General features: G+C 58.1%; 2 protein-coding genes across 12 annotated transcripts in view; one reads left to right on the plus strand and one right to left on the minus strand.

Moving 5' to 3' along the window:
* GON4L (gon-4 like) overlaps nt 1-18,624 on the plus strand; it is a 73,886-nt gene extending 55,262 nt beyond the window's left edge. For 6 of the 9 annotated variants that reach the window (XM_042976296.1, XM_042976295.1, XM_042976297.1 and 3 more), the window contains 15 exons: nt 634-778; nt 2,141-2,291; nt 6,843-6,959; nt 7,332-8,990; nt 9,465-9,720; nt 10,281-10,465; nt 11,205-11,402; nt 12,940-13,083; nt 13,572-13,715; nt 13,818-13,937; nt 14,982-15,095; nt 15,834-16,032; nt 16,479-17,094; nt 17,190-17,292; nt 17,673-18,624. In XM_042976296.1, coding sequence (XP_042832230.1) covers nt 634-778; nt 2,141-2,291; nt 6,843-6,959; nt 7,332-8,990; nt 9,465-9,720; nt 10,281-10,465; nt 11,205-11,402; nt 12,940-13,083; nt 13,572-13,715; nt 13,818-13,937; nt 14,982-15,095; nt 15,834-16,032; nt 16,479-17,094; nt 17,190-17,292; nt 17,673-17,822 — 4,301 coding nt within the window. In that variant the 3' untranslated portion in view covers nt 17,823-18,624. The other 3 variants (XM_042976298.1, XM_042976299.1, XM_042976300.1) reach the window with 3 other exon arrangements.
* On the minus strand, nt 18,170-22,107 carry MSTO1 (misato mitochondrial distribution and morphology regulator 1). Of its 3 annotated transcripts, XM_042976304.1 has the most exons (14): nt 21,847-22,065; nt 21,623-21,758; nt 21,249-21,318; nt 21,069-21,144; nt 20,772-20,826; nt 20,552-20,690; nt 20,270-20,387; nt 20,063-20,197; nt 19,822-19,974; nt 19,468-19,599; nt 19,212-19,396; nt 18,882-18,986; nt 18,696-18,808; nt 18,170-18,445 (listed from the first exon to the last, which is right to left on the minus strand). In XM_042976304.1, the coding sequence occupies exons 1-14, from the start codon at nt 21,928-21,930 to the stop codon at nt 18,231-18,233; spliced, it is 1,716 nt and encodes a 571-aa protein (XP_042832238.1). In that variant the 5' UTR covers nt 21,931-22,065; the 3' UTR covers nt 18,170-18,230. The 3 variants fall into 3 exon arrangements, with proteins under 3 accessions (XP_042832238.1, XP_042832239.1, XP_042832240.1); XM_042976305.1 differs by lacking the exon at nt 19,822-19,974 and having other exon boundaries at nt 21,847-22,107; XM_042976306.1 differs by lacking the exons at nt 19,822-19,974; nt 20,063-20,197 and having other exon boundaries at nt 21,847-22,106.
* Nucleotides 22,108-22,613: the final 506 nt, after the last annotated feature.

Here is a 22,613-nt window from a genome sequence, read left to right on the forward strand (position 1 = left end):
ATGAAAACATCTGTGGAGGGAGAACCACGAATTCAGTCGTGTTTCCTCTCTCTGGAGAGGCAGACAGGCCTGGAGTTGAGAGGCTGAGGCAGCAGGACAGAACTGAGTGAGACGGAGGTGTCTCACTCCTCCTATGGCTTTCGTTCCCAACCCCAGGAGGACTCTGGGAGGACTTCATGAAAGTTAAGTAAGAATCAAATCAAATAAAATTTGGAATACCAGGTTTGTGAGGGAGATTGAAGAAGTTCACATCTTACCCTGGAAGAAAGCAAGCATTGTTGAAGGTCACTGATCTTCCAAGGATCTAAAGGGGGAGAGGAGGTAGCGACTTTGAGCACACAGTGAGCCGGGTGTTCTCGGTCATCAGTGTTGTGAGTGTCCCTGTTACTTAGGGGTTAGGGGTCCCACACGGGAAGGGTGAGAGGACTGGCTGGCAGGAGCTCACGGGGGACTCCCGGCAGGCATGTGTCAGGCCGAGGACGATGGCTGAAACCTTGGGCGAGGGAGGGCGGGAGGGCAGGCTTCCCTAGGGAGGGATGGCTCTAGATAAATGCGAGAATGCATTCGGAAGCTTTTGTGAAGCCCTCTTTTGTTCTAGAATTTCATTTACCACAGGATTTTGTTTTCTCACAGCAGATGAATTTCCCTGTTTGCCAAAGCAAGTGGCTTGGATCCTGGCCACGAGCAAGGTGTTCATGTATCCAGAGCTACTTCCAGTGTGTTCTCTGAAGGCAAAGAATCCCCAGGATAAGATTTTCTTCACGAAGGCCGAGGACAAGTAAGAGTTTACTGCGGGGGAACAGATGCACAGGGTGACCCGAGGAGAACTAGCTGTTTCTCTTGTGCTCAGGGGAGACAGGGCGTGTGTCATCAGACATGGGCACACAAGGCCAGAAGCAAAGCGGTCTCGCCGGGCCCACTGCTGTGCTGTGTCCGCAGCAGCAATGCCAGGGGGACTGCTCTTTTTGGGGAACAATGTGCAGTTTTGAAACATTTTCAACTTGTGTTTTGTTTTTGAGTTATTGTAAAAACCAGTCTCACAGTACTGGTAGAAGAAATTTTTCAAAGGAAAAAAAATTTTAAAAAAATTTTTTTAAAGTGTCTATTTTTGAGAGAGACAGATAGAACGTGAGCAGGGGAGGGGCCGGGAGAGAGGGAGACACAGAATCTGAAGCAGGCTCCAGGCTCCAGGCTCCGAGCTGTCAGCACAGAGCCCGATGCGGGGCTCGAACTCATGAACCGGAGATCATGACTTGAACTAAAGTGGGACGCTTAACCGATGGAGCCACCCAGGCGCCCCAATGGCAAAAAATTTTTATCTGTTATTCTAAGCACCCTAAGACAATGATTTTTCTTTCTTTCTTTCCTTTGTGGGGTTTTTTTTTTTTTTTTTTTGTAAATTCTACTCCTGCTGTAGGGCTTGAACTCACAGCCCTGAGATTGAGAGTCACATGCTCTATCCACCTAGCCAGCAGGTGCCTCCAGTGATTTTTCTTTTTGCATTTTCCATATAATCTTTATTGGCAATTTAAGTATAATTTTGTTTTGTTTTTACCTAACGCCTTGAAATTGTTCTTCTGTACTGTCACATTGTCTTTACTTTTGTTTCTGTGTGTTGTCTTTTAAAGTGATATTTAATGGCCTTATGATAGCCCTTTTATTTGCCACTTTTATTTTTTCTCCTGTCTTGTTTTGCTGTTGTAGCGAGGCTTCCCCAAGGATCTGTGTGCATAGAGCTTTTGAAAGTATTTTGAGTTTACCCCTTTGGGTAAATTGCCAAGCGTGAGGTTATTTGACGAAGGTCATGAACACTTCCACGGCTCTTGATTTGTGCCGCCCGCTGCCGTAGCGACCTGTGGCGTACAGGTGCCACAGTTGAGTGGGTCGTGTGGGGAGGCGGTTGGTGCTGAGTTTAATGTCACACAGCGCCCGTTGTTCATCTCATATTTGTTCCCTGAGCCCCATTCTCCTTCCTTTGCCTTCCTTTGAACTGAGCAGGTCTTAGAACCTACCAGCCCTCGGGAAAGGCCGGCCACTCTGTGTCGACTCGCACAAGGATGAGGTGTGGGAACGGTGGGTCGTACCCCGCGGAGTTCTCTGGGGAGAACTGCCCAGCTGGTCAGCACTGCCCCTCTCTCAGTTTGTTGGCTTTAGGGCTAAAGCACTTTGAAGGGACCAAGTTTCCGAAGCTGCTGATGAGCAAGTACCTCCTCACCTGCAAGACCGCCCACCAGCTGACCGTGCGGATCAAGAACCTCAACATGAACCGCGCGCCCGACAACATCATCAAAGTGAGTGCCTGGCTCCTCCCGCCCCAGTTGGGGGCTCCCGGGCAGCCCTTCCTCCCCTCGAAGTCCCTCGTCCTCCTCTTACGGGCATTTCTCCTAAAAATAAAAGCATCCCAAATCTTAAAATATTTCTTGACCTCACGCTTCCCTCTAGCCGCCTGTCTTCTTTGCCTCCAGCCTTCTTGAAAGGGTGAACGACATTCCACCGTATCCTTGTCCTTGGCTCTGTCAAAGTTAAAAGTACATACTTCGTGAAAGGTACATAAGAGCTTTGAAGAGTCGGGTAGCTCTGTGAGGCTGATCATGAAAACCGGTATTTCTCTCTCCGCTTCCTGCTGCGGTTTTGAGGGGTGGCGTGTCTGCCTCCGTGTCCTGGTGGCTCGCGGGTCGTTGCCACCGCTTGACGTTTTGCCCTGAGGCGTCACTTAACTCAAGCACGGCCAGGGCGGCGGAGACTCAGCCCTCCCCTCCTCCCCGGGCCACAGCCCCTTGTCACCACGTGGCATCTCCTGTTGTCTGTCTTTCCCACGAGACCACAGTGGGCTGGATCGTGTTCGGGGCTCACGTTAAAACGTGGTAGCGCGTTGTGAACGCTCCTCACAGCTGAGCGGTGTGGTCCAGCCTGGTTGCTTGGCTTTTCCTGCGGGCATGTAGTGTTTTGTGGGGTCGTAGTTGCGTTTGGGGGAGTGGGTAGAGCTCGCTCTCGAGGGTGTGTGCTCGCCGGTCGGCACTGGAGTTTACCTCCGTGTTCCAGATCTCCTCTGAGTGTGTTCACAGTGTGGATGTTCCGTCCCTGACTCCTCTGAGGCTGTTCCCTCTGGACAGGCTGCTCTCTCGCCTTGTTGCACAGTGGCTTCTTGGCCTTGCCCTCCCCATCATCCTGGGGCTTCCTTGTGCCTCTTACCTGTGTGCATCCTCCTAGTCCCCGAACCCACATCTGTTTCGTCTGCTTTATTCACCCTGTTTTAGTGGAGCACAGCCTCGTAGCAATCTGGGGAAGAATGCCAGAGAAACAGGTGTTTCCGTTTAGACTGTCCGTATTCACGGTATTCACGCTCCGCGGATTGGACCAGAGGCCGTGCCTGGTTTAGCTGCTGTGCTGTATACTTGGTTTGTGTGTTTAACCTTATGTCACATGTGTGACATAAGGTCTGGCCATCGGGAGAACCTGGGGGAAAGCTACGTAAGACCTTTCTAGTCTTGCAACTTTTTATGCGTCTCTTATGCGTCTCTAATTGTTTAAAATAACACGTTGAAAAATATATCCCTTTTCTACTCACCACCTTTAGTAAGTCTGGAATTTGAGGTTGGAAATCATGTATTATTTATGTATGTATTTAATTTTGAGAGAGGGAGTGCGAGTGCACGAGCAGGGAAGAGCAGAGGGAGAGAATCCCAAGCAGGCTCCACACCCGGTGCAGTGCCCGACGCGGGGCTTCATCTCATGAACCGTGAGGTCGTGACCGGAGTCGAAATCAAGAGCCAGACGCTTAACCGGCTGAGCCACCAGGTGCCCCAAAGTTGAAGATACTTGTTCTTGGGAAGTTTAAGGGCTGGGGTGCCTGGGTGGCTTAGTTGATTAAGCGTCGGCTCTTCGAAGGACCTCGCTCCATTTTCTTCTAGTCGCTACTTCCGCCTCTTTAGAGATTTGATGCCATTTTGCCTCTTGAACCTGTGTGACACCTGCGCTTCCTGTCCCCCTACAGCATGTAGGCTTTTTCCTTTTCTCCATTGTTTTGGAATTTCATGGTAATATGAATGCCTAGTATGGGTCTGGTGTCATTAGCTCTGCGAGGACTGGGCGGCCCCCACCATGGGCCTGTCCGTGTCAGGTGCCCGGCCTCCCCGCGGTGGTCTCCTGCTGTCTTCTCTTTTTCCAACACTCGATCTTCTGTTGGCCTTTCTGGCATGTTACTTCAGCTTTTTCTTTTTCTTGTGACTTTTTCTTTCTCTTTGCTTTTCCTGTTAATATTTTTAATTTCCGATAGCTTTTTTTTGTTCATTGAATAGTTTTTAATGGTGGATGGCAGAGGGTGCGTGGGAAGCAGGACAGGACGGAGGCTGGACCTGTCTCCGGCAGCCTCAGTCCAGCCGCTGCTGTTGGGCCGGGGGGAGGCCGCCGTCTGGCTACACCGAATGGGGTGGGATTTGGGCGGCACCTGTCCTCTTCGTCACCCGGTTCTGCTTCCAGCTTTACCCCCACTTCTATGTGTTTTTCTCCAACATCTGTCTAGCTGGTCCTTAAAACTTCTTTCTGTGTGGGATCTGGCTCTTCCTTTCCCTGTGTCTCTACTCATCCATCCGCTCATTAGCTTTGAAGACTGTGTTGCTTTTACCTTTTCTTCCATCTGCTCTCCATATAGGCTTTCACCTCACCACAGCTCCCTTCTGTTTTCATGGGTTTATTTATTTATTTATTTATTTATTTATTTATTTATTTATTTATTTATTTTTGAGACAGAGAGAGACAGAGCATGAACGGGGGAGGGGCAGAGAGAGAGGGAGACACAGAATCGGAAGCAGGCTCCAGGCTCTGAGCCATCAGCCCAGAGCCCGACGCGGGGCTCGAACTCACAGACCGCGAGATCGTGACCTGAGCTGAAGTCGGCCGCTTAACCAACTGAGCCACCCAGGCGCCCCATTTCATGGGGTTTTAAGAAGGAACAAAGCTGGGGTGCCTGGGTGGCTCAGTCGGTTAAGCGGCCGACTTCGGCTCAGGTCATGATCTCACAGCTTGTGGGTTCCAGCCCTGGGTCGGGCTCTGTGCTGACAGCTCAGAGCCCAGAGCTCAGAGCCTAGAGCCTGCTTCAGGTTCTGTGTCTCCCTCTCTTTCTTCCCCTCCTCCACTCATACTCTGTGTCCCTCTGTCTCAAAAATAAATCAACATTTAAAAAAAAAAAGAACAAAGCTAAATGGATGTGTTTAATCTGTTTTAACAGTAAGTTTCTCCTTTACTGTGTAACCACTGCAAGTGTGGACGTCTTCCCTGCAAAACCTCAGTGCATTCCCTGCTAAAGATCCGGGGGCTGTGTTCCCGTTAGTGATCTGGGGGCTGCTCTCTGGCTCTCCTCTGGGTGGCTGTCCCGCCGACCCTGCAGCTGGCTCACTTCTGCAACCCCCTCTTGCTCTCACTGCGGCCGCTTCCCCAAGTCTGCCTGCCCCGCTCAAGTGTCCGTGTTCCACAGGGGCCTTGCAGCGTGTGGGCCCTTCCACATTCGTGCGTGTTGGCGCGATCTGTCTCCTCACGGTCCTCGGGTCTGTGTCTTCGGTCTGGACTTTTCTCCCAAGTGTCTGCGTCGCGTCTCCAACTGTTGCCAGGAAGTCTTCTTTCGGTTTCCTTGCTGACTTCTCAGTCTGAATCGTGTCCCTTTGCACCTTCCAGGTGTTGCCACCAACCTCCCCCACCAGCAGACCCCCCCTCCCCCCGCCACACCACTCGCCCCTGCTGTGATCTGCTCCTTCTGGTTGTTGTCTCAGCCCACGTTGCTGCGAGTTCTCCTTGACCCCTGCAGCGTGATCACTTCTGCCTGCTGGTCTGTCACCAAGTCCTCTGTTGTCTTAACCTGCTTCCTACCCTGCTGCTCATTGGCTTAGTGCCGGTCTTGGCGACACCATGAAGAACACGCTAGTTTCTACCCACGGTTTCTGGTTCCATTTATTCTGTCCCTCACGTTGCTGCCATAGCCACCTCCAGATAACCTTTCTGGACACGAGTCAGACCGCCTGGTGTGGCACAGAAGGCCCGCCCTGTCTTACCTCTGACTTGTCTCTGAAAGTCTCTCCACGTTCCTGTGTTGCAGCCAGACCAGTCTCTGTGGTTCCTTACATGCATTCAAGGTTTGGAACCAGAAGTCTGCTCTGCCCGTTCCCCACCCCGCCCCGCCCCTTCGCTCAGCAAACTCTGTGTCTTCAAGATTCATCTGTAGCTGCATCTGCTGCAGAAATGTCCTTATTGTTCAAATGTCAGATACGTGTCATTGTTTTGTGCATTTTTGTACTCTTTCACAGAGGATGTCATTGTTGACCTCTTTGACTGTCTCCTACTAGTCTGTAAGCCCCTGGGGGGCAGGAATGTCTTCTCTTATTTGTACCCTCAGCCTGTAGCACAGATGTTGCTTGAATGGACGCTTACTGTCACCGTGATTTCACTTTCCCTGTAAATTTACTCTTAAAACTGTCTCCGTCTCTCTTTTCTTCTTCTTTCCCTCCTTTCTGTTGTCCCTTGCACCGTTATTTCCTTAATAGGAAGCGTCCGTGTCTCCCGGATGAGGGCTCAGGCACTGTCATGACAGCTGAGTAGGAGCAGGTTTTAAGTATGAGCGCTCTGACCATCTGCTTCCTTTTCTCTGTGACCTAAACTTGTCCCTGTCTGATGACACAGAGTGTTGTAAAATCTTTATTGGAGATTAGTGTCATTTGAGGTGTAGAAGCATTTAACATGTGCTGTGTGTGTGTGTATGTGTGTGTGTATGTTAGAGCACACTCCTCTCCCCAGCCTGACAGGGCAGTGTTTCTGGACAGAATGTAACTCATGTTTCATTCCTTCTTGCTCAGTTTTATAAGAAGACCAAACAGCTGCCCATCCTGGTGAAGTGCTGTGAAGAGCTCCAGCCGCATCAGTGGAGGCCGCCTGTAGAGAGGGAGGAGCACCGGCTTCCATTCTGGTTAAAGGTGCAGCCTTGCTCCCCGAGTGTGCATGCGGCCGGGGGACGCCACACCCTGCCAGAGATGTCAAGGGCCACTTTATGCCTTCGGAGCTGGAGTTGCAGGACTGGGGCCCAGGCACTCCTCCTCATGCACCCTTCCTCTCCTGCTTCTTGTCCTTCCCCCAGGTGGCTCCACAGCCTTCGATAAGTGGTGGGTCAAATGCATTTCTAGAGGCTGTGATTGAATGTAGTCTTTGTAGAAATTTTGTGTCCTGCAGGAGAAACCTTAGAAAGATTTCTTGAGACTGTCCGGGAAAGGCCCCTCAAATCCAGGAAGCCCTGTTCTTTTTGCCAGAGTCTGACATGTGCTGGATCCGTGTGTTCTTGTTCTCAATAGGCCAGCCTGCCGTCCATCCAGGAGGAGCTGTGGCGCAGGGCTGACGGCGCCAGAGGGGTAGGAGGTGTGACGGGAGCCGCTGAGGTCAGCTCAGAGCCAGGCCTGGGGACAGGCAGCTCGGAACTGGGGAGTGAAACTCCGTACCCACTGCTGTTGCCCAAGGGTGTGGTCCTGAAACTGAAGCCAGTTGCCAACTGTTTTTCCAGGAAGGCCTGGAGACAGAAGCGGCCGTCAGTCCTGAAGCCCCTCCTAATCAGACCCAGCCCCTCTCTCCAGCCTGGCTCCACGCCCGGGAAAACACCGGCGAGGTCCACTCCGCCAGAAGCCCCTCCAAGCAAAATGGTGGTCCGAATTCCTCACGTGATCCAGCCAGCTGCTGTCGTGCAGACGGTGCCAGGTGTCCCTCCGCCGGGGGCCCCTGGCGGGGACAGTTTTGAGTCTCCGACGGCACTGCCTTCCACGACCCCTGAGGCCAGGACCGGCTTCCCCCTGTCTGAGCCCCAGACTGCGCTCCCCTCTGCCCCTGTGCCCAAGGTGATGCTGCCCTCGCTTGCGCCGTCTAAGTTTCGAAAGCCGTGTGCGAGGCCGAGAGCCTCAAAGAGAAAGGGGGCCAAGGCCTCTCTGTGTCTGGAGCCAGCCTCCCTCATCCACCCCGTACCTGTTATCTTCACTGTGCCTGCTGCCACGGTCAAGGTGGTGAGCCTTGGCAGTGGCTGCAACGTGATCCAGCCTGTCAGTGCGGCTGTGGCCCAGAGTCCACAGGCCATTCCCATCACCACCCTCCTGGTGAACCCCACTTCCTTCCCCTGCCCACTGAGTCAGCCCCTTGTGGCCTCCTCTCTCCCACCCCTGATTGTCTCTGGCAACTCTGTGAGTCTTCCTGTCCCGCCCGCCCCTGAAGATAAGGCCCCAGTGAGTGTGGACATCAGTTGTCCTTTGGCTGAAGGGAAAAATGCCTTTCAAGGCCTAGAACCCAAATTAGAACCCCAGGAACTGTCTCCTCTCTGTGCCTCTGTCTTCCCCAAAGAGGAGCACAGCCCAGGGCCACCAGCAGCAGACCGTGTGTGCCAGGAAGAGCTGTCGGAGAACAGCGCCTGTGGCTGGACTCTTGTGAAAGCAGAGGACGGGGGGCAAGGTCTGGAGCCGCCCCTGGGCTCCCGAGAGTCTCTGAGCACACCCCCCGGGGACTTGGAGGACGTCGTCAAGATGGAGCCCAAAGACGCCGGGGAGGACGCCTGTGAGGACAGCAGGGCAGGGTGTTCTGTGGGATTGGACGCTGGCTTCCCAGGGGAGGAGCCAAGGAGGCCGCCCGTCTTACAGCAGGAGGAGGAGGAGGGAAGTCAGCCAGCGAGAACCTCTTCAGCCTCTCGGGAGCCTCGGGACGAGGGACACTCGGGAGCCGTGAGCAAAGGCTCTCCGAGGACCGCTTCCTCCTGTGCCGACCCCGACGTGGCGCGCAGCAGCCCCCCCGGGAAGTCTGAGGGCTTCGTTAGCGCTGATCACCAAGCGGCCGGGACCCCGGCTGGGCCGGAAGCTGGGGCGGAAAAGGACGGGCCGGAGGAGGAGGAGGAGGAGGACTTTGACGACCTCACCCAAGATGAGGAGGACGAGATGTCATCGGCCTCGGAGGAGTCTGTGCTGTCTGTCCCCGAGCTCCAGGTGAGAGCCAGGGATCTCACGTGTTCTGTGGTCTCAGCCATTTGCCTGATTTACGGATAGGCCACCTGCTTGCTTGCTGCCTCTAGATAGTCCTGCCTTCAGTTTGACTCTTAAAAACGTTGCAAGACACGCTGTGGGGGTGGAGGCGAGGGGAGGAAAAGGGTGAACTTGTACTTACGTGTTTCGCTTGGCACAGGGTCCCTTAACTGTTAGATCGAATCACCTGTGCGCGGTTTGAACGCCTACTTGTGTAGGTCCTGAGTGTGGACCCTGGCAAAGGAGAGCCGTATTCAGGGTAGAGGGCCGCCTCTCAAAACGCATCTTCTTCCCACTGTCCCTTGCCACCAGGCTGCAAGCATAGCTCTCCCCGGGTGCCGACTCCACGTTGGACCCCGGAGGCTGTGCTGGGGGCTTGTGCCGGTGGCTCCTGGCGAACCGACGCCAGCCCTGGGGATGCTCTTGGGGGGGTCGCAGGAGACGATGGAGAAGCTGACCTGGCTGGCTTCTGAGAGGCGCGCGGGCCAGGAGGGCGAGTCCGAGGAGGAGAACTCCCAGGAAGAGAACTCTGAGCCTGAGGAGGAGGAGGAGGAAGAGGCAGAAGGGATGGAAAGCCTGCAGAAGGAGGATGAGATGACAGATGAGGCCGCCGGAGACCCTGCTGAGAAGCCGCCGGCCACCTTTGCCTCGCCCAGGACAGCTCCGGAGGCGGAGGCCGGCAGCGCCCCGCCAGGTGAGTGTGCGTGCGGGCGTGTGCGGGGCCCAGCTGGCCTCCTTTCTACCGGGTGTGCAGAACAGTCTAGAAACCAGGTGTGAGTTTTCCGAGGAAATCCTCTGGACCTCCCCTGCCCTCCGCCCTCCCCAGACACATTTGCCCGGTCGGTGCCTGTGCTGGTTTGTACCAGCTGTTAGATTTGTTACCGGGTTCATCCCGGGTTTTCGGTGGTGCTCAATCCGTCTGTCATGTGTGAGGCTGAGAGCTACGTTTATTTCAGAAGACACTGCCGTTCCTCAGCAACATGTAGTCCTCCGAGAGCCCAGCGTAGGACTGTGCTCGCTCTCAGGACTCCCTTTCTCAGTGGAGTAGCGGAGGTGCCCTGAGCGTCCCAGAGAGCACGGCTGTGCAGCCCGCACAGGGCTCACCTGCCAGTCTTGCCTTCCCGCCACTTTCCCACCAGCTCTTCTTCCGAGGCCCTCCCAGACCCGGAGCAGGGGGTGGGGTCTCCTGAGGAGCCGGGGCGGAAGGGTGGCGCGGTGGGGTCAGAGCAACCGTGGGCTTGGTGTCTTCTCCAGGAGAGGGTGGCAGGGCTGCCGGGAAGGGCCGGAGCAGCCAGCGGGCTCGCGGCCGGCGGGGAGGCCGGGCCCGGGCCAGCAAGGACACCTCCAAGCTCCTGCTGCTGTACGATGAGGACATCCTGGAGCGGGACCCACTCAGGGAGCAGAAGGACTTGGCCTTCGCCCAGGCTTACCTGACCAGGGTAGGCAGATGCCGCTTCCTGTTACCGTCCCTTCGAGCTCGGCTGCTTCTTCCAGGGATCTGTATGAGGGGCCACGAGGCACAGGGCTCAGTGATACGTGGCTTGTCGTAGTCCCTGAGCATCACCCTCTGTTGTTCAGAAAGCTGGGAAAGGTGATCCCACCATCATCGTGAGGGGGACTTCACGGGTTGGCTAATAAGGGCCTTTCCCGGGCTCTCAGCTTGAGAAGAAAGACCTATTGTGCATCGGCCCGAGGGTGGACCTCAGGGAAGCACCTTGGTCTCCAGAGACATGAGCCAGCCTGTTCCTGTCTTGTGCCACAGTCTCATTCTCTTGGTCCCCCCCCCCGCCCCCCCCAGCAAGGGGGTGTGCTCGCAGTGACAGTCCTGCCTCACCTTCCTGACTCCTGTATTATTTACCCTCAGTGGATGCTGTGCACAGGGCGCTCCTTCTCTATTTCAGCGGGGAGCTGAAGTCCGGGACAGGGTAGGACTGTGAGCTAGAGAAACTTGCTGGTCTCGTGGGCAGGGCTGTGGTTTGTGGACACCCGCCACCGGAAGAGAGCTGTGCCTCGCTCGGCGCGGTGTCCGCCACGAACAGATCTGGGGATCTGTCAGGAGCGGCCTGTGCAGGGCGGGTCTCGGAGCTCTCTAGCGGGGCCCCTGCTCCTCGGTCCGTGCTGCTGTTTCGTGTTGGGGCCCGCGGACAGAGCACTGATGGTGGCACGTCTCCTGCGCAGGTGCGAGAAGCCCTGCGGCACGCCCCTGGCAAGTACGAGGACTTCCTTCAGGTTATCTATGAGTTCGAGTCAGGTCCTCAGCGGCAGACCGCTGTGGATCTCTACAGAAGCCTGCAGATCCTGCTCCAGGACTGGCCTCAGCTGCTCAAGGACTTTGCTGCTTTCCTGTTGCCCGAGCAGGCTCTGGCCTGTGGATTAGTAAGTGGATGGGGTTGGTGGGTCCGGTGACAGTGGGGCCGAGCGAGGTTCACGGACATTGTGCCCGTCCCCCGGTCAGATGACCCTGGCATGGCCCACAGAGCCCTCTTCCTTTCAAGAGGTGATCTTCCCGGCCCCTCGTCTCCCCGTTTCTTTATGTGTGCCATGTGGGGTCGTACCTTTGCTTGCCCTCACGGGCCTCAGGTAAATCACGTGCCCTCTGCGCCTCACTGTTGTAAAACAGGCGTTCGTTCAACAAACACTTACCTGAGTGCCTAGTACGTGTTGGGCAGAGCTCTAGGTGCTGAGAGTACAGCCATTACAAAAGGGTGACATCCTTGCCCACGTGGAGCTTCCACTCTCCTGGGAGAGTCAGGTGATAAACGGTGAAATGTATATAGTAAGTAGATTTGAGGATCAGAAAGCCGACAGAAACAGGAAATGTGCATAGCGCTTCCCGGTGACAAGGCCTCACAGAAGAACACGTCGGGAGGGAGGAGTGAGGGCTGTGGGTGGAACGGGGCAGGGGACGACAGTTGTGTCACGTGCACGGTGGTGTGGGATGGCCGGCACGTAAGGTGACATCTGAAGTTTGGGAGAGAAATGTGTAAACATGAGGGCATAGCCCGGTAGTTCTGGATGTCTTGTCATGGTTGAGAGACGCCGGAATGAGTGGTGCAGCGAGATGGTTCTGATGGTCTTGAGGCGGTCACACGGGAGCGGGGTGATTTTTGGTTTTTAAGTCTATTCTTTTGAGAGAGGGAGAGACCGAGAACAAGTGGGGGAGGGGCAGAGAGAGGGAGAGAGGATCCAAGGCAGGCTCTGTGTCGACAGCAGAGAGCCAGCCCTATGTGGGGCTCGAACTCACGAACCGTGAGATCGTGACCCGGGCTGAAGTCGGCTGCTCAACCGACAGCCACCCAGCTGCCCCGGGAACGGGGCGATTGCACACCCTGCCATCCGCTCTTCCCCTGTGGTTATGAGGCTTAGACGAGCACTCGTGTGCAGAGTCTTTGTAAACCGTGTGGTGCCACAGGGCCTTGAGTGTGTGACTTCACGGTCCGTGAAACCCCAGCACCCCAACGTGCGCTTCTCTTGGGTCTGTTCACGTCCCCGGTGTCGTGGGCTGGCTGACATTGCAACCCTCCGGTGGACGCCTGGCTCTTTTAGCATATTCTTTTTTTTTTTTTAATGTTTATTTTTGAGAGAGAATGAGCAGGGGAGGGGCAGAGAGAGGTGGCAGTGGGGGGTGGGGCGGGGAGGGGTAATACAGGATCCGAAGCAGGTTCCATGCTGTCATCACAAGCCCGATATGGGGCTCGAACTCACCAACCGTGAGATCATGAGCTGAAGTCAGACGCTCAACCCACGGAGCCACCCGGGCGCCCTGGACTCCAGGTCTTAAAGTCCACCTCGCGGTTGTAAAGGAGCCCCGTCAACCTCAGTCCCCGGCCCGCATTTCCTGTCTTCTGCTCAGAGCACTCTGGTCTTGCTCAGCCGCGCAGGGGACTCTCTCGCCTTCTTTCCCCTGTGGTAGTTTGAGGAGCAGCAGGCTTTTGAGAAGAGCCGCAAGTTTCTCCGGCAGCTGGAGATCTGCTTTGCAGAGAACCCCTCGCACCACCAGAAGATCATCAAGGTCCTGCAGAGCTGCGCGGACTGCCTGCCCCAGGAGATCAGCGAGGTACCTTGCCCGTCCTGCTTCCTCCCCCTGCGCACCTGCGCCTCCCACCGTCCCCTGACCGGGCCGTGTTCTCTGGCTGCCGGGACCGTGGACGTCTGGAGGGGCGTAGAAGGGGAGGACTTTGTAGGCTTTTCTAAAGCCTAAGGTCCTGGAATCGGGGGGGCTTGTCCCTTGAAACCTGAGCCTGACTGCCTCAAGGTGCCCTCAGTGCCCTGGGAGGGAGGTGCAGGGAGCAGGTGATGCTGCCTGAGCTGGGGGTCACACGTATCGTTCGTGTCGTCATTGGGGGTCGCACGTACTGTTAGCACCCTTCCAGCGCAGGCTCGCGAGCAGGGAGGGGGCAGTGAAGAACCCTTAGCCTTCAAAGAGAGGCTTCTGTGTGTCCCTCAGGGCACCAGGGAAGTGGGCCTTGGGAGTATGTGGGTCTGGTGTGGGATGGCCACCTGGAGAAGCCCGGGGGACGTGTCTGCCCCTTGACACCCTCTCAGCTCAAGACACAGATGTGGCAGCTCCTCAAGGGCCACGACCACCTGCAAGATGAGTTCTCCGTCTTCTTTGATCACCTGCGCCCAGCGGCCAGCCGGCTGGGCGACTTTGAAGAGATCAACTGGACAGAGGAGAAGGAGTACGAGGTGCGGGGCCAGGGGCTGCGGGGCTTTGGGAAGCGGGATGGCCGTGGGAGCGCGGGGTGCCTGCCCAGGGTCTGCGTTGAGCAGCACCCACTCGTCCCCCAGTTTGACGGCTTTGAAGAAGTGGCCCTGCCTGATGTGGAAGAGGAGGAGGAGCCCCCCAAGATGCCCACGGCCTCAAAGAGCAAAAGGAGAAAAGAGATCGGGGTCCAAAATCACGATAAGGTACCTGGGTTGTTGGGCGTGATCTGTCGGTCGTGAATCAGGCCTTGAGTGTCGTGAGCATTTCTCTGGCCGAGTGTGCCATGCGTGCTGCAGGAGCCCGAGGTCAGGCCGCGGAGCCCCTGGCGGGAGGAGCGCGGATGCTGGAGAGCACCCCCCCAGCCGCCCCATCAGGAGGAGGTTTCCCCCTCTTCTCTCTTGCTCGGAGCTATTTCTCTCGGGTCTTGTCTTCTTCCTTTCTGTTGGTATGAAGATCCAGAAGCGAGCCCCCACTTTAGCAGTACTGGTGACAAAGTGCACGTGGCTCCTAGAGGCACGTACCTGGTCATTCTCTCGGTGAGCCCCGTGGCAGTCCCCCCAAGAGACTGCTCTCGTTTCATTTCACAGAGGCAGAAACGGACATTCGCGGCGAGGCTGTCGCCAGGGCCTCGTGTCCATAAGTGGCTGTGCTGGGGTGCGAATAGGTCTGCACAGACCCCCTGCCCTCTGCTGCTCTCCAAGGAGTCTGTTTTCCTGAACGTCTTTTACTCTCCCTTGTGGAAAACGGCTTCTTAGCTGGATGACCTTGGGCAGCTTACTTCACCTCTCTCGGTTTCAGTTTCCTTGTCGGTTGGGATAACTTTCATCCGAGGTTACTGAACACAGAGTGTCGTGTGGGGGCCTCCAAAAAAGCACAAAGAAAGCCCCCCTCAATGGGGCTGGGAGGGGGCAGAGCTCAAGGCACGGGGAGGCAGGAGCGAAGGTGGTCGAGTCAGGTCACACCTTGTGACGGCCTTTCTTGGGACGTTGCCTCAGATTGTATGTGACTTAAGTATTTCTTGAAACATCTGGGCAACTGGGAGAGGTCCATCTTTGGGTCATTTAAGGGTTGTTTTGGGGATTTAGAACAGGCTGGGATTGAGCGTTCCTGGGCTGAGTGGAGAGTTGGGGGCTCATGAAAGAGGAGGTCGGTGTGGGTGCTGGGGCGACCTGTTCTGAGGCCTCACGACTCCGCTTTCTCTCGGTCCCGGACGTGCTGGGCGGCTAACCAAGCCCGGTATCTCCTAGGAGGCCGAGTGGCCGGATGGCGCCAGGGACTGTGCCTGCTCCTGCCACGAAGGAGGCCCCGATCCCAAGCTGAAGAAAAGCAAGAGAAGAGGGTGTAGCCGCTGCAGCAGCAGGGTGAGCCGGGCCGGGCCGGGCCGCACCGAGGGGCGGGCGACTGCACTGCCTCCCCGTTTGGGGTGAGGTACGCTCCCGCACGGGGCACCGCCCTGAGCTCCTGCAAGGACGGCACCCACGCGATAGGCGGTGCACGCGCTATTTGAGTCAAAATAGAATCTTGTACACGTGTGCAATGGATTTGCTTCTTAAAGACAGTCCTGTGGATGGGGCGCCTGGGTGGCTCAGTCGGTTAAGTGTCTGACTTCAGCTCAGGTCACGATCTCATGGTTTGTGAGTTCGAGCCCCGCATCGGGCTCTCTGTTGTCACTGCAGAGCCTGGAACCTGCTTCAGACCCTCTGTCTCCTCTCTGTCCCTCTCCTGCGTGCTCACGTGCACGTACTCTCCTCTCTCTCAAAAATAAATACACCTTAAAAAAAAGTCCTGTGGGTAAAGCTTTTGGAATCGGATGACAATGAAGTGCTTCAAGTATTTCTCAGCTTGCTTGCTTGCTTGTTTTTAATGAGAGATACTTGTGTCAAGAAAACAGACCCTCGAAGTAATGCCGGGTCTCTAGAGTAGGGTTGGTTGGCAGCCAGGATACGGTCCTTGCTCGGAGAACGGCGGGTAGAACCAGACGCCTTCTAGGTCTTTTAAAGTTGGTGGAGCAGGTGTACTTGCCGGACGTGGGGGCAGGGCTCGGTCGCCAGAGAAAAAGGCAGTCAAGAGACCCCTGACCAAGGAGGCTGTTCCTGCAGGTCTGTGACGGCAGATCCTACAAGAGCAAGGAGCCCCATGAGTCGGCGGGCGGCAGCCCCCACCGCGAGGCCAGCCCTGTGCCCGGTGCTAAGGAGGCCGGGCAGGGCAAGGACCTGCTGGAGGAGGAAGTCCCAGACGAGCGGGAAAGCGTTGAGGCCGCCCAGGACCCGGCCGGCAGGGGAGCTCTGCCTGTTCCAGGTGAGTGTTCTGCCAGCCCGGCCTCTTTCCCCCCTTTTCCATGTCCTTACGTGCTTCAACCAAGAACGTCTCTGAGCCAGGATGAGCGAGTCCTTCTTGGACGGAGAACCCCCTCTCTTACGAACAAGTAATAGGAGATCCTCTGTCCGGCCTTAACTTGCTCTGCTGTGGCCTCTGTCCTCTCGAGGAATTGGGAGTGCGAGGCAGCGTGACTGCATTCTCTTCCCTGCCCTCCGGACCCTGGTCATCTGCGTCCTGAAGACCGCCATTCTGGGCCTTGACAGTCGGGCTTTTGTCTTCATTTAAGTGACTTCAGCCAGCCCCACCGCACTCTTTGAGATTGGGGCTCCATCACAGTAGCCCACCTGTGTGGCCCTGTGGTAACTGGGCGTCCCAGGTGCACCTTGACCCCATCCGTCCTCTTAGGTCCTTATTTTCCTCCTAAGCAGGCTCAGCAGTGGGGAGCACGCAGGAAGTGACCCTGACAGAGCAGCTCGTCCTGGGGGGCCCACCGCCCTGTTCACCCGAGACTCCTCAGCTTTCCTCCAGCCCTGGAGTTGTGCTCTGCGTGGTTAGGAGAAACCAGGCTGAGCGTGAGGTCCTGCCCTGCCCTGAGGCGTCCCCTAGACTTCAGGATGAGGGGGAGGACCAGGAGGCAGTGGGTGAGCCAGAGGCTTCCGTGCCCGCCTGGGATGCTTCGGAAACTGAGAAACGGCCTGGAACCGAGGAGAACCCTGCTTCCTTTCTGAGTCCCGTTTCCTCAAGGACCAGAGACTTAGGGAGGAGACGGTTGTCTGAGGTCTCAGACAGTCCGGGGAGCTGGTTGCTGTCGAGCAGAGCTGGGGTGAAGACCGCACACAGGATGTCCCCCGTCCACGAGTCGTCGGGAACGGACACCTCAGAGACTTCTTCCAAAGCCCCTAGGGGAGGTTTGGTTAAGGACTGTGGAGTGCAGGGCAAGGCCCCCGTGGGAGAGCAGCAGCCGAAGACCACAGAAGCTACTGTTTGTGCCAACAACAGCAAGGTCAGCTCCACCGGGGAGAAGGTGGTGCTGTGGACCAGGTAGGTGGAGGGGGGGCCGCCGCGTGTGTATCTGGAAAATGAGTGCACGTGTCCATTTTGCTAATCTGGAGTTAATCGTGGTATGTGGGTTCCAGGGAAGCTGACCGCGTGATTCTCACCATGTGCCAGGAGCGGGGGGCACAGCCACAGACTTTCAGCGTCATCTCCCAGCAGCTAGGAAACAAGACCCCGACCGAGGTAAGCGGCGAAAGCCCTGCCAGAGCTTCGGGCCCCAGGGGATCCAAGCACACGGACTGGCGAGGAGAGGCTGGGTCGGCCAAGCAAGAGACAGGACACCAAGCGCGACTGTACAGGTGGGCCCCGAGGAGGGGCCCGACTCGTCAGGGAGTCTGGTTTTGGTTCGAGAGAGGGCGGTGGACTGTCAGGAGCCCACAGACGTTCCAGGTCGTGTTCGGGAGCCATAGGATTTGGGGCCAGATGCTGCTAAGCCTCTCGACCGGAGTCCCCTCTCGTGCGGGGAGGACACAGCCCTCCCGACCTCACTGTGGGGGACAGACCGATTGCTCGATCGGCACGTACTGCTCGGTCAACGTCAGAACCTTCCTCTCTGGCCTTAGGTTTCCCACCGTTTCCGGGAACTCATGCGGCTCTTCCACACGGCCTGTGAGGCCAGCTCTGAGGAGGAGGAGGACGCGACCAGCACCAGCAACACGGACCAGCTGTCTGACCGCGGGGACCTCCTGTCGGAGGAGGAGCTGGACGCGTGACCCGTGACCCTGGGCGCGTGGCGGTGTCAGCCGCTGGCCCCAGCCGGCGGTGCTTGTGCTTGGCTGGCGCCCCACCCCCCCCGGGGCTCAGGCTGTAGGGCCGGAGGCGCGGGGGCTGAGGCCGACTGGGGGCGGATGGCTCTGCTAGCCTACGAGTCCTTCTGGGTCTTTCTGAACGTACTCGTGAACAGCATCGAGGGAGTGGGCTTGGCTCCCTTTCTACCTCCCCTCTCCCCCCGCCCCCCTCCCCGCCCGGGTCTGATGGCACATATTTATTGTTCTGTGATCCCACCACAGTGGTTCTAGACGTACGAAGTGCTTGTGTCGGTGTAGCCAGTCCCAGAACATTGAGCTCCCATACCCAGCAGTTTTTATTGTAAACCGGCTCTTTCCTGTTCTCGGGAAGCCTTAGTCCACGAGGCCACCCCCACTCCGGTAGCACTGGGCCAGGCTGCGCAGCTCCTGCAGGGCCTCGTCCAGGTCCCCCTGCTCCACGCCGGCGGCCAGGAAGCTGGCCCAGCGCCGCACATCGAGCTTGGTGAGCTCTCTAGCCAGGTCTCCCAGGGTCCGGTTCAAGGACGAGGAGGAGCAGAGGGCCCCAAGCACTGGGATGCTCTCCACGGCTGTGGAGGGACACAAAGGGAGGCCTGAAAATGGTTTTTCTACCCTGGGCTCTGCCGCGCAGACTGGATGGGAGAGTGAACTCACTGGATTGTGTGCCGTCCCCTCGGTAAACCAGTGCTCCAGAGGAAGGCCACGTCCCTCAGGGGCCACCAAGTGAATAAAGGGATGTTTAACTGTGGGCTTTGCTAAGAACCTTCATCTAGGAAGGGATACGGTAAAACCTCTCCCATGCCCTCACTGCCCACGTACCTGCCCCAGATGGGGGACCATCCACAATCAAACCGTGCTGGCTGAGGCCTGGGGAGAAGAGCTGGGGGTACGGGGGAGCCACCATGCAGGGAGCCAGCAGCAAGTGGGCAGAGCTGTGGGGCAAGAGCAGGGGTTGAGCGAGAAGTTGAAGGAGGTCTGGGTGCGGGGAGTGGGCATCGCACTGACCTCCTGACTGTGGGCTGCTGCTGTTGTAAATACTGGGCCAGGACGTCTTCCCCAGTGGCGCATGCGTGCAGCGGCGAGGGCAGAGGGGTCCCCGGGGCCAGCTGGCTGCCGGAACAGAGCCAAAACCACCATTAATCTGTGGACCAGGAACTAGGGATCTTCCTGTTTGTAGGCCATCAGCGGAAGCAGGACGCTGAGGGTCTTTTCTTGGGGGGGGGGGGGGGGCAGAAGAAGGAAGAGTGGGGCGATGCCATCAGGATGTCCAGAGGTGTGCGCAAGACCAGGATGGGAGTCCGAAGTCCGACAGGCTCCCCGAACCTGCCCCCTCACCTGGTGTGGCACGCTCTGTCCAGACCCCTCAGCACCACGGACTGGGCGAAGCAGCACGTTCCAGAAGGGCTCCCACATGCAGACAGGGGGGTCCACGCGGCAGCCCCTCCCAGCTGCACCAGAGCGTCGGGAAGGGACTGGCCTGGGGCCAAGGGGAAGGGGATGGTGGCCGCTGCGGTCGCCACCTAAAGAGAAGGGAGAGCTCAAGTAGCGGCTTTCTCTCCATTGCGACCGGCGCCTGTGCAGCGCTCCGTACCTTCTTCCCAGAGAAGTTCAGCATGTCTGCCAGGTGAGCCATGAAGACTGGCGAGGAACGGAGGCGGTACGGAGCAGTGACGGTGTCCAGGGCTGTGGCCAGGATGGCACCACAGTGGAAAGGCAGGGCGGGCTGTGAAGATACCAAGAAGGGCACTTAGCCTTCAGGGTCTGGAAAGCAGAGTGTGAAGGCAGAACCCTAATGGCAGAGACGTCCAGGCGCTTTGACAAAGGACAGTGTGTTCCAAAGGGGCCGTGTCACGGGTGAGTACAAGCGCAGGGTTCGAGAACAGGGCTGGTGGCAGAGAAAGGCCGGGGTGGGGGCTGCAGTCCCAACAGGAACCTCGAGCCTTACGTCATAGTGCAGGTGGGGGAAGGTGACGGGTGGCTCCGGTCGCAGCCCCAGGCCCCCGCCCAAGGATAAGGGGCAGACCAGAGAGCTGTGGGCGGACATGTGCACCAGGCCCAACGCTGTGTTCAGCAGACGATAGATGTTTTTCAGGGGGTCCTGGGGGAAGGGAGAGTGACTGTTACGCGGTTTTCTCCCTGGGCGGTCTCGCTCCATGCCCCGGGACTTTTCCCCAAGGTGTCCTCACCCCACGACTGTAGGGCCCAGGGAGCAGGCCCCAGGTTATTATTCCCCGCCCTGAGTACTCGTCTCGTAGCAACTCGGCGGCCTTGGCACCCAGCCCAGAGAAGCCGTTGTGCAGGTCGCACAGGATCTGGAAGCCCTGGAAGGAGACGGTGATGGAAGACGGGGCAGGCCGAGGTCCTGCCTAGGCCCCGCCTGGCCACACGGCTACCTGCAGGTGGTCACACTCCTCCACGTAGAAGTGCAGCCTGTCCTCCACGTCTTCCAGGCACCGGGGCTCCTTCAGGATGCTCTCGCCTTGGCCGAAAGCCTCTAGGCGACCCGCTTCCCTGCCGGACGTGACCACAACCAGGACTTGCAGGAGCCCCGGCCCTCACCCCCCCGGCCCCGCAAGATCCCGTTTGCAGGGACGGCGGGGAAGGTGGCCTCGGGAGCCTCATCAACATCGGTGGGGATCCCGTTTCTCGGTTCACACCCTTTGGGGCCCACGTACCCATCGTGGTTGTACTTCTGAATCATACAGATGCTCCGGGGGTGTAGATGGACCCGGAGGAAATCCGACCAGACTCTGATGCTGTCCTCTGTGGGGGTGAATGGTTTGGGGGCTGCAGCAGTGGTCAGCGGTGGGGGACCTGAAGGAAAACGAAAAGAAGTGTTCTTCCTGTTGCTGTTCTGCCCGGTTCCCTGCCCTGTAGTACTTGGTGAAGTCTCACCTTTGCCATTGGGAATGGACTTGACCCTCCAGATCCCATCACTACTCAACACTCCCTGGGGGGGAGGGGAGGGGCAGAGAGAAATCTGCATTTAGTTCCAGGCAGTCTACAGGCAAAAGTTGACTGATTCTCTTGGATTCTGACCAAGTCTACAGCCTGCCTTCACCCAAGAGTCACATTCTGTAGGAAAAAAAGTGCTGCTTCCCAAAATGCCATCCCAAGATATTTAAAATGATCAAAATCCTTTTTCTCTGCCCCAGTGGAGGCCACTCTAGCTCTAGCAGTAGAGGCCCTCACCTCTGCACTCAGAAGGTCCTGGAGGCCAGGGATTTGGGGATAGAGTTCCTCCCTGTGTGTGGTAAGCTTTCCCTGCCTGGAAAAAAAAAAAAAAACAAAAAACGGAGAAGGATTTCAGTGACGGTTCCCCGCAGCTGTCCAGCTTCCTGTGCACATTCCCACTGCGAACGTCACCAGTACCATGCTATTGCCGCATCCAGCTGTCTGTCCCTGTAGAGTCCACCTTCTTGTTTTAGGGAGCTCAGGCTACCTGTACAAAAAAGAACGGGCAGCGTCGGGTCGAGGCCTCGCTCCTCCCCGCCTCCGGCTAATCTTCCTGCCAGCCTGCTGCCACCGAGCTTTCGTGCACACACTTGAGCCCGGTAAAACCCTCGTCTGGGAGAATCCAGATCCTCCTCCATCCCCAGCCTGGGCGTGAGCTGTGCGGCCGTAGCAGGGGAGCACCGCGGGGTCCCACAAGAGTGCCACAGTCCACCGGGTCCCTGCGGCTGCTTGTCTCCGGTCCGCACGCCCGGGGGCTCCTGCGCGCTGGCCGACCCCGGCCGCCGCCTCACCCTTGAGATCCATGAGGATGAGTCTCGGCGTGTACGTCTCCTGGCCGTGGGGCGTCCGGCCGGTCCGGTATAGGACGTCGGGACACAGCTCTCCCGGCGGTTCCTCGGCACCGGTCGGGGCGCACAGCGCAGCATCCTGGGGGTGCACAGGGGAAGGCCCGGCCTCAGCGGGGGCGGCTGGAGATCCCGAGCGGCCCCGCGGCGGCAGCGCCCGCGGGCCTCACCTGCTGGTTCCACCAGTGCGCTCCCACGAAGCCCGCAAAGTGGCCCAACTGCAGCGTGAGCACCTCCCGGGCCCCGCCCGCCATGCCGCCCGGCTCCGCTGGGTCGCGCAGGCGCGGCGGCCCACTCGCCGCTCGGGGCCGATTGGATCGTCGGCTTGTGGGCGGGGTCTCCGCCCCCGCGCAGTACTGGTCCACACGTACGTCCTTTCCCGTAGGGCGAGCGATTCGTCGGGCTTCGGAAGCCCCGCCTGCACTCGGGCCAGGCCGGCGCGGGCCCAGCTCTCGTTGGGGGGCGGGGCCCGGCGCGGCCGGAAGTGGCCGGCGCGGGGGCCGGGCGTCTCGTGGCGCGCTGCGGGCGGGGCCTGGCGTCTCGCGTGGGTCCCGCCGGCGGCCGAGCGGAGGAGGCTGCGGTCGCTGCGTCGGCGTCGCCTCCCGTAGTGCGGGCTGGCCCGACTGCCTGTCTGCCACGCCCCGTGGATGAGGCGCCCTTGGCAGTGTTTTGCGTCTGCCTTTTGTTCGATGTCGTCTGAGAAACTCTCCTCCAACCTTGCGCGTACTTGCAGCTCCTCTCGTGGCCCCGTTGCGCGGGCGCGCCGCGGCCGAGGGGTGCGCCGACGGCGGGCCGAGGTCGCCCCCGCTGGCGGCGGGTGGGCGTGCGCCGAGCCCCCCCTGTGCCGCTGTACCTGCACGCGCTTCCGCGGGGCGCGCACCTGGAGTGGACGCGTTGGGTCGCAGTGGAGGCTGTCCTCGAGCTTGGTAAATAGCAC

The sequence above is a fragment of the Panthera tigris genome, chromosome F3, assembly GCF_018350195.1.
Source record: "Panthera tigris isolate Pti1 chromosome F3, P.tigris_Pti1_mat1.1, whole genome shotgun sequence".
Classification (NCBI taxonomy): Eukaryota; Metazoa; Chordata; class Mammalia; order Carnivora; family Felidae; genus Panthera; species Panthera tigris.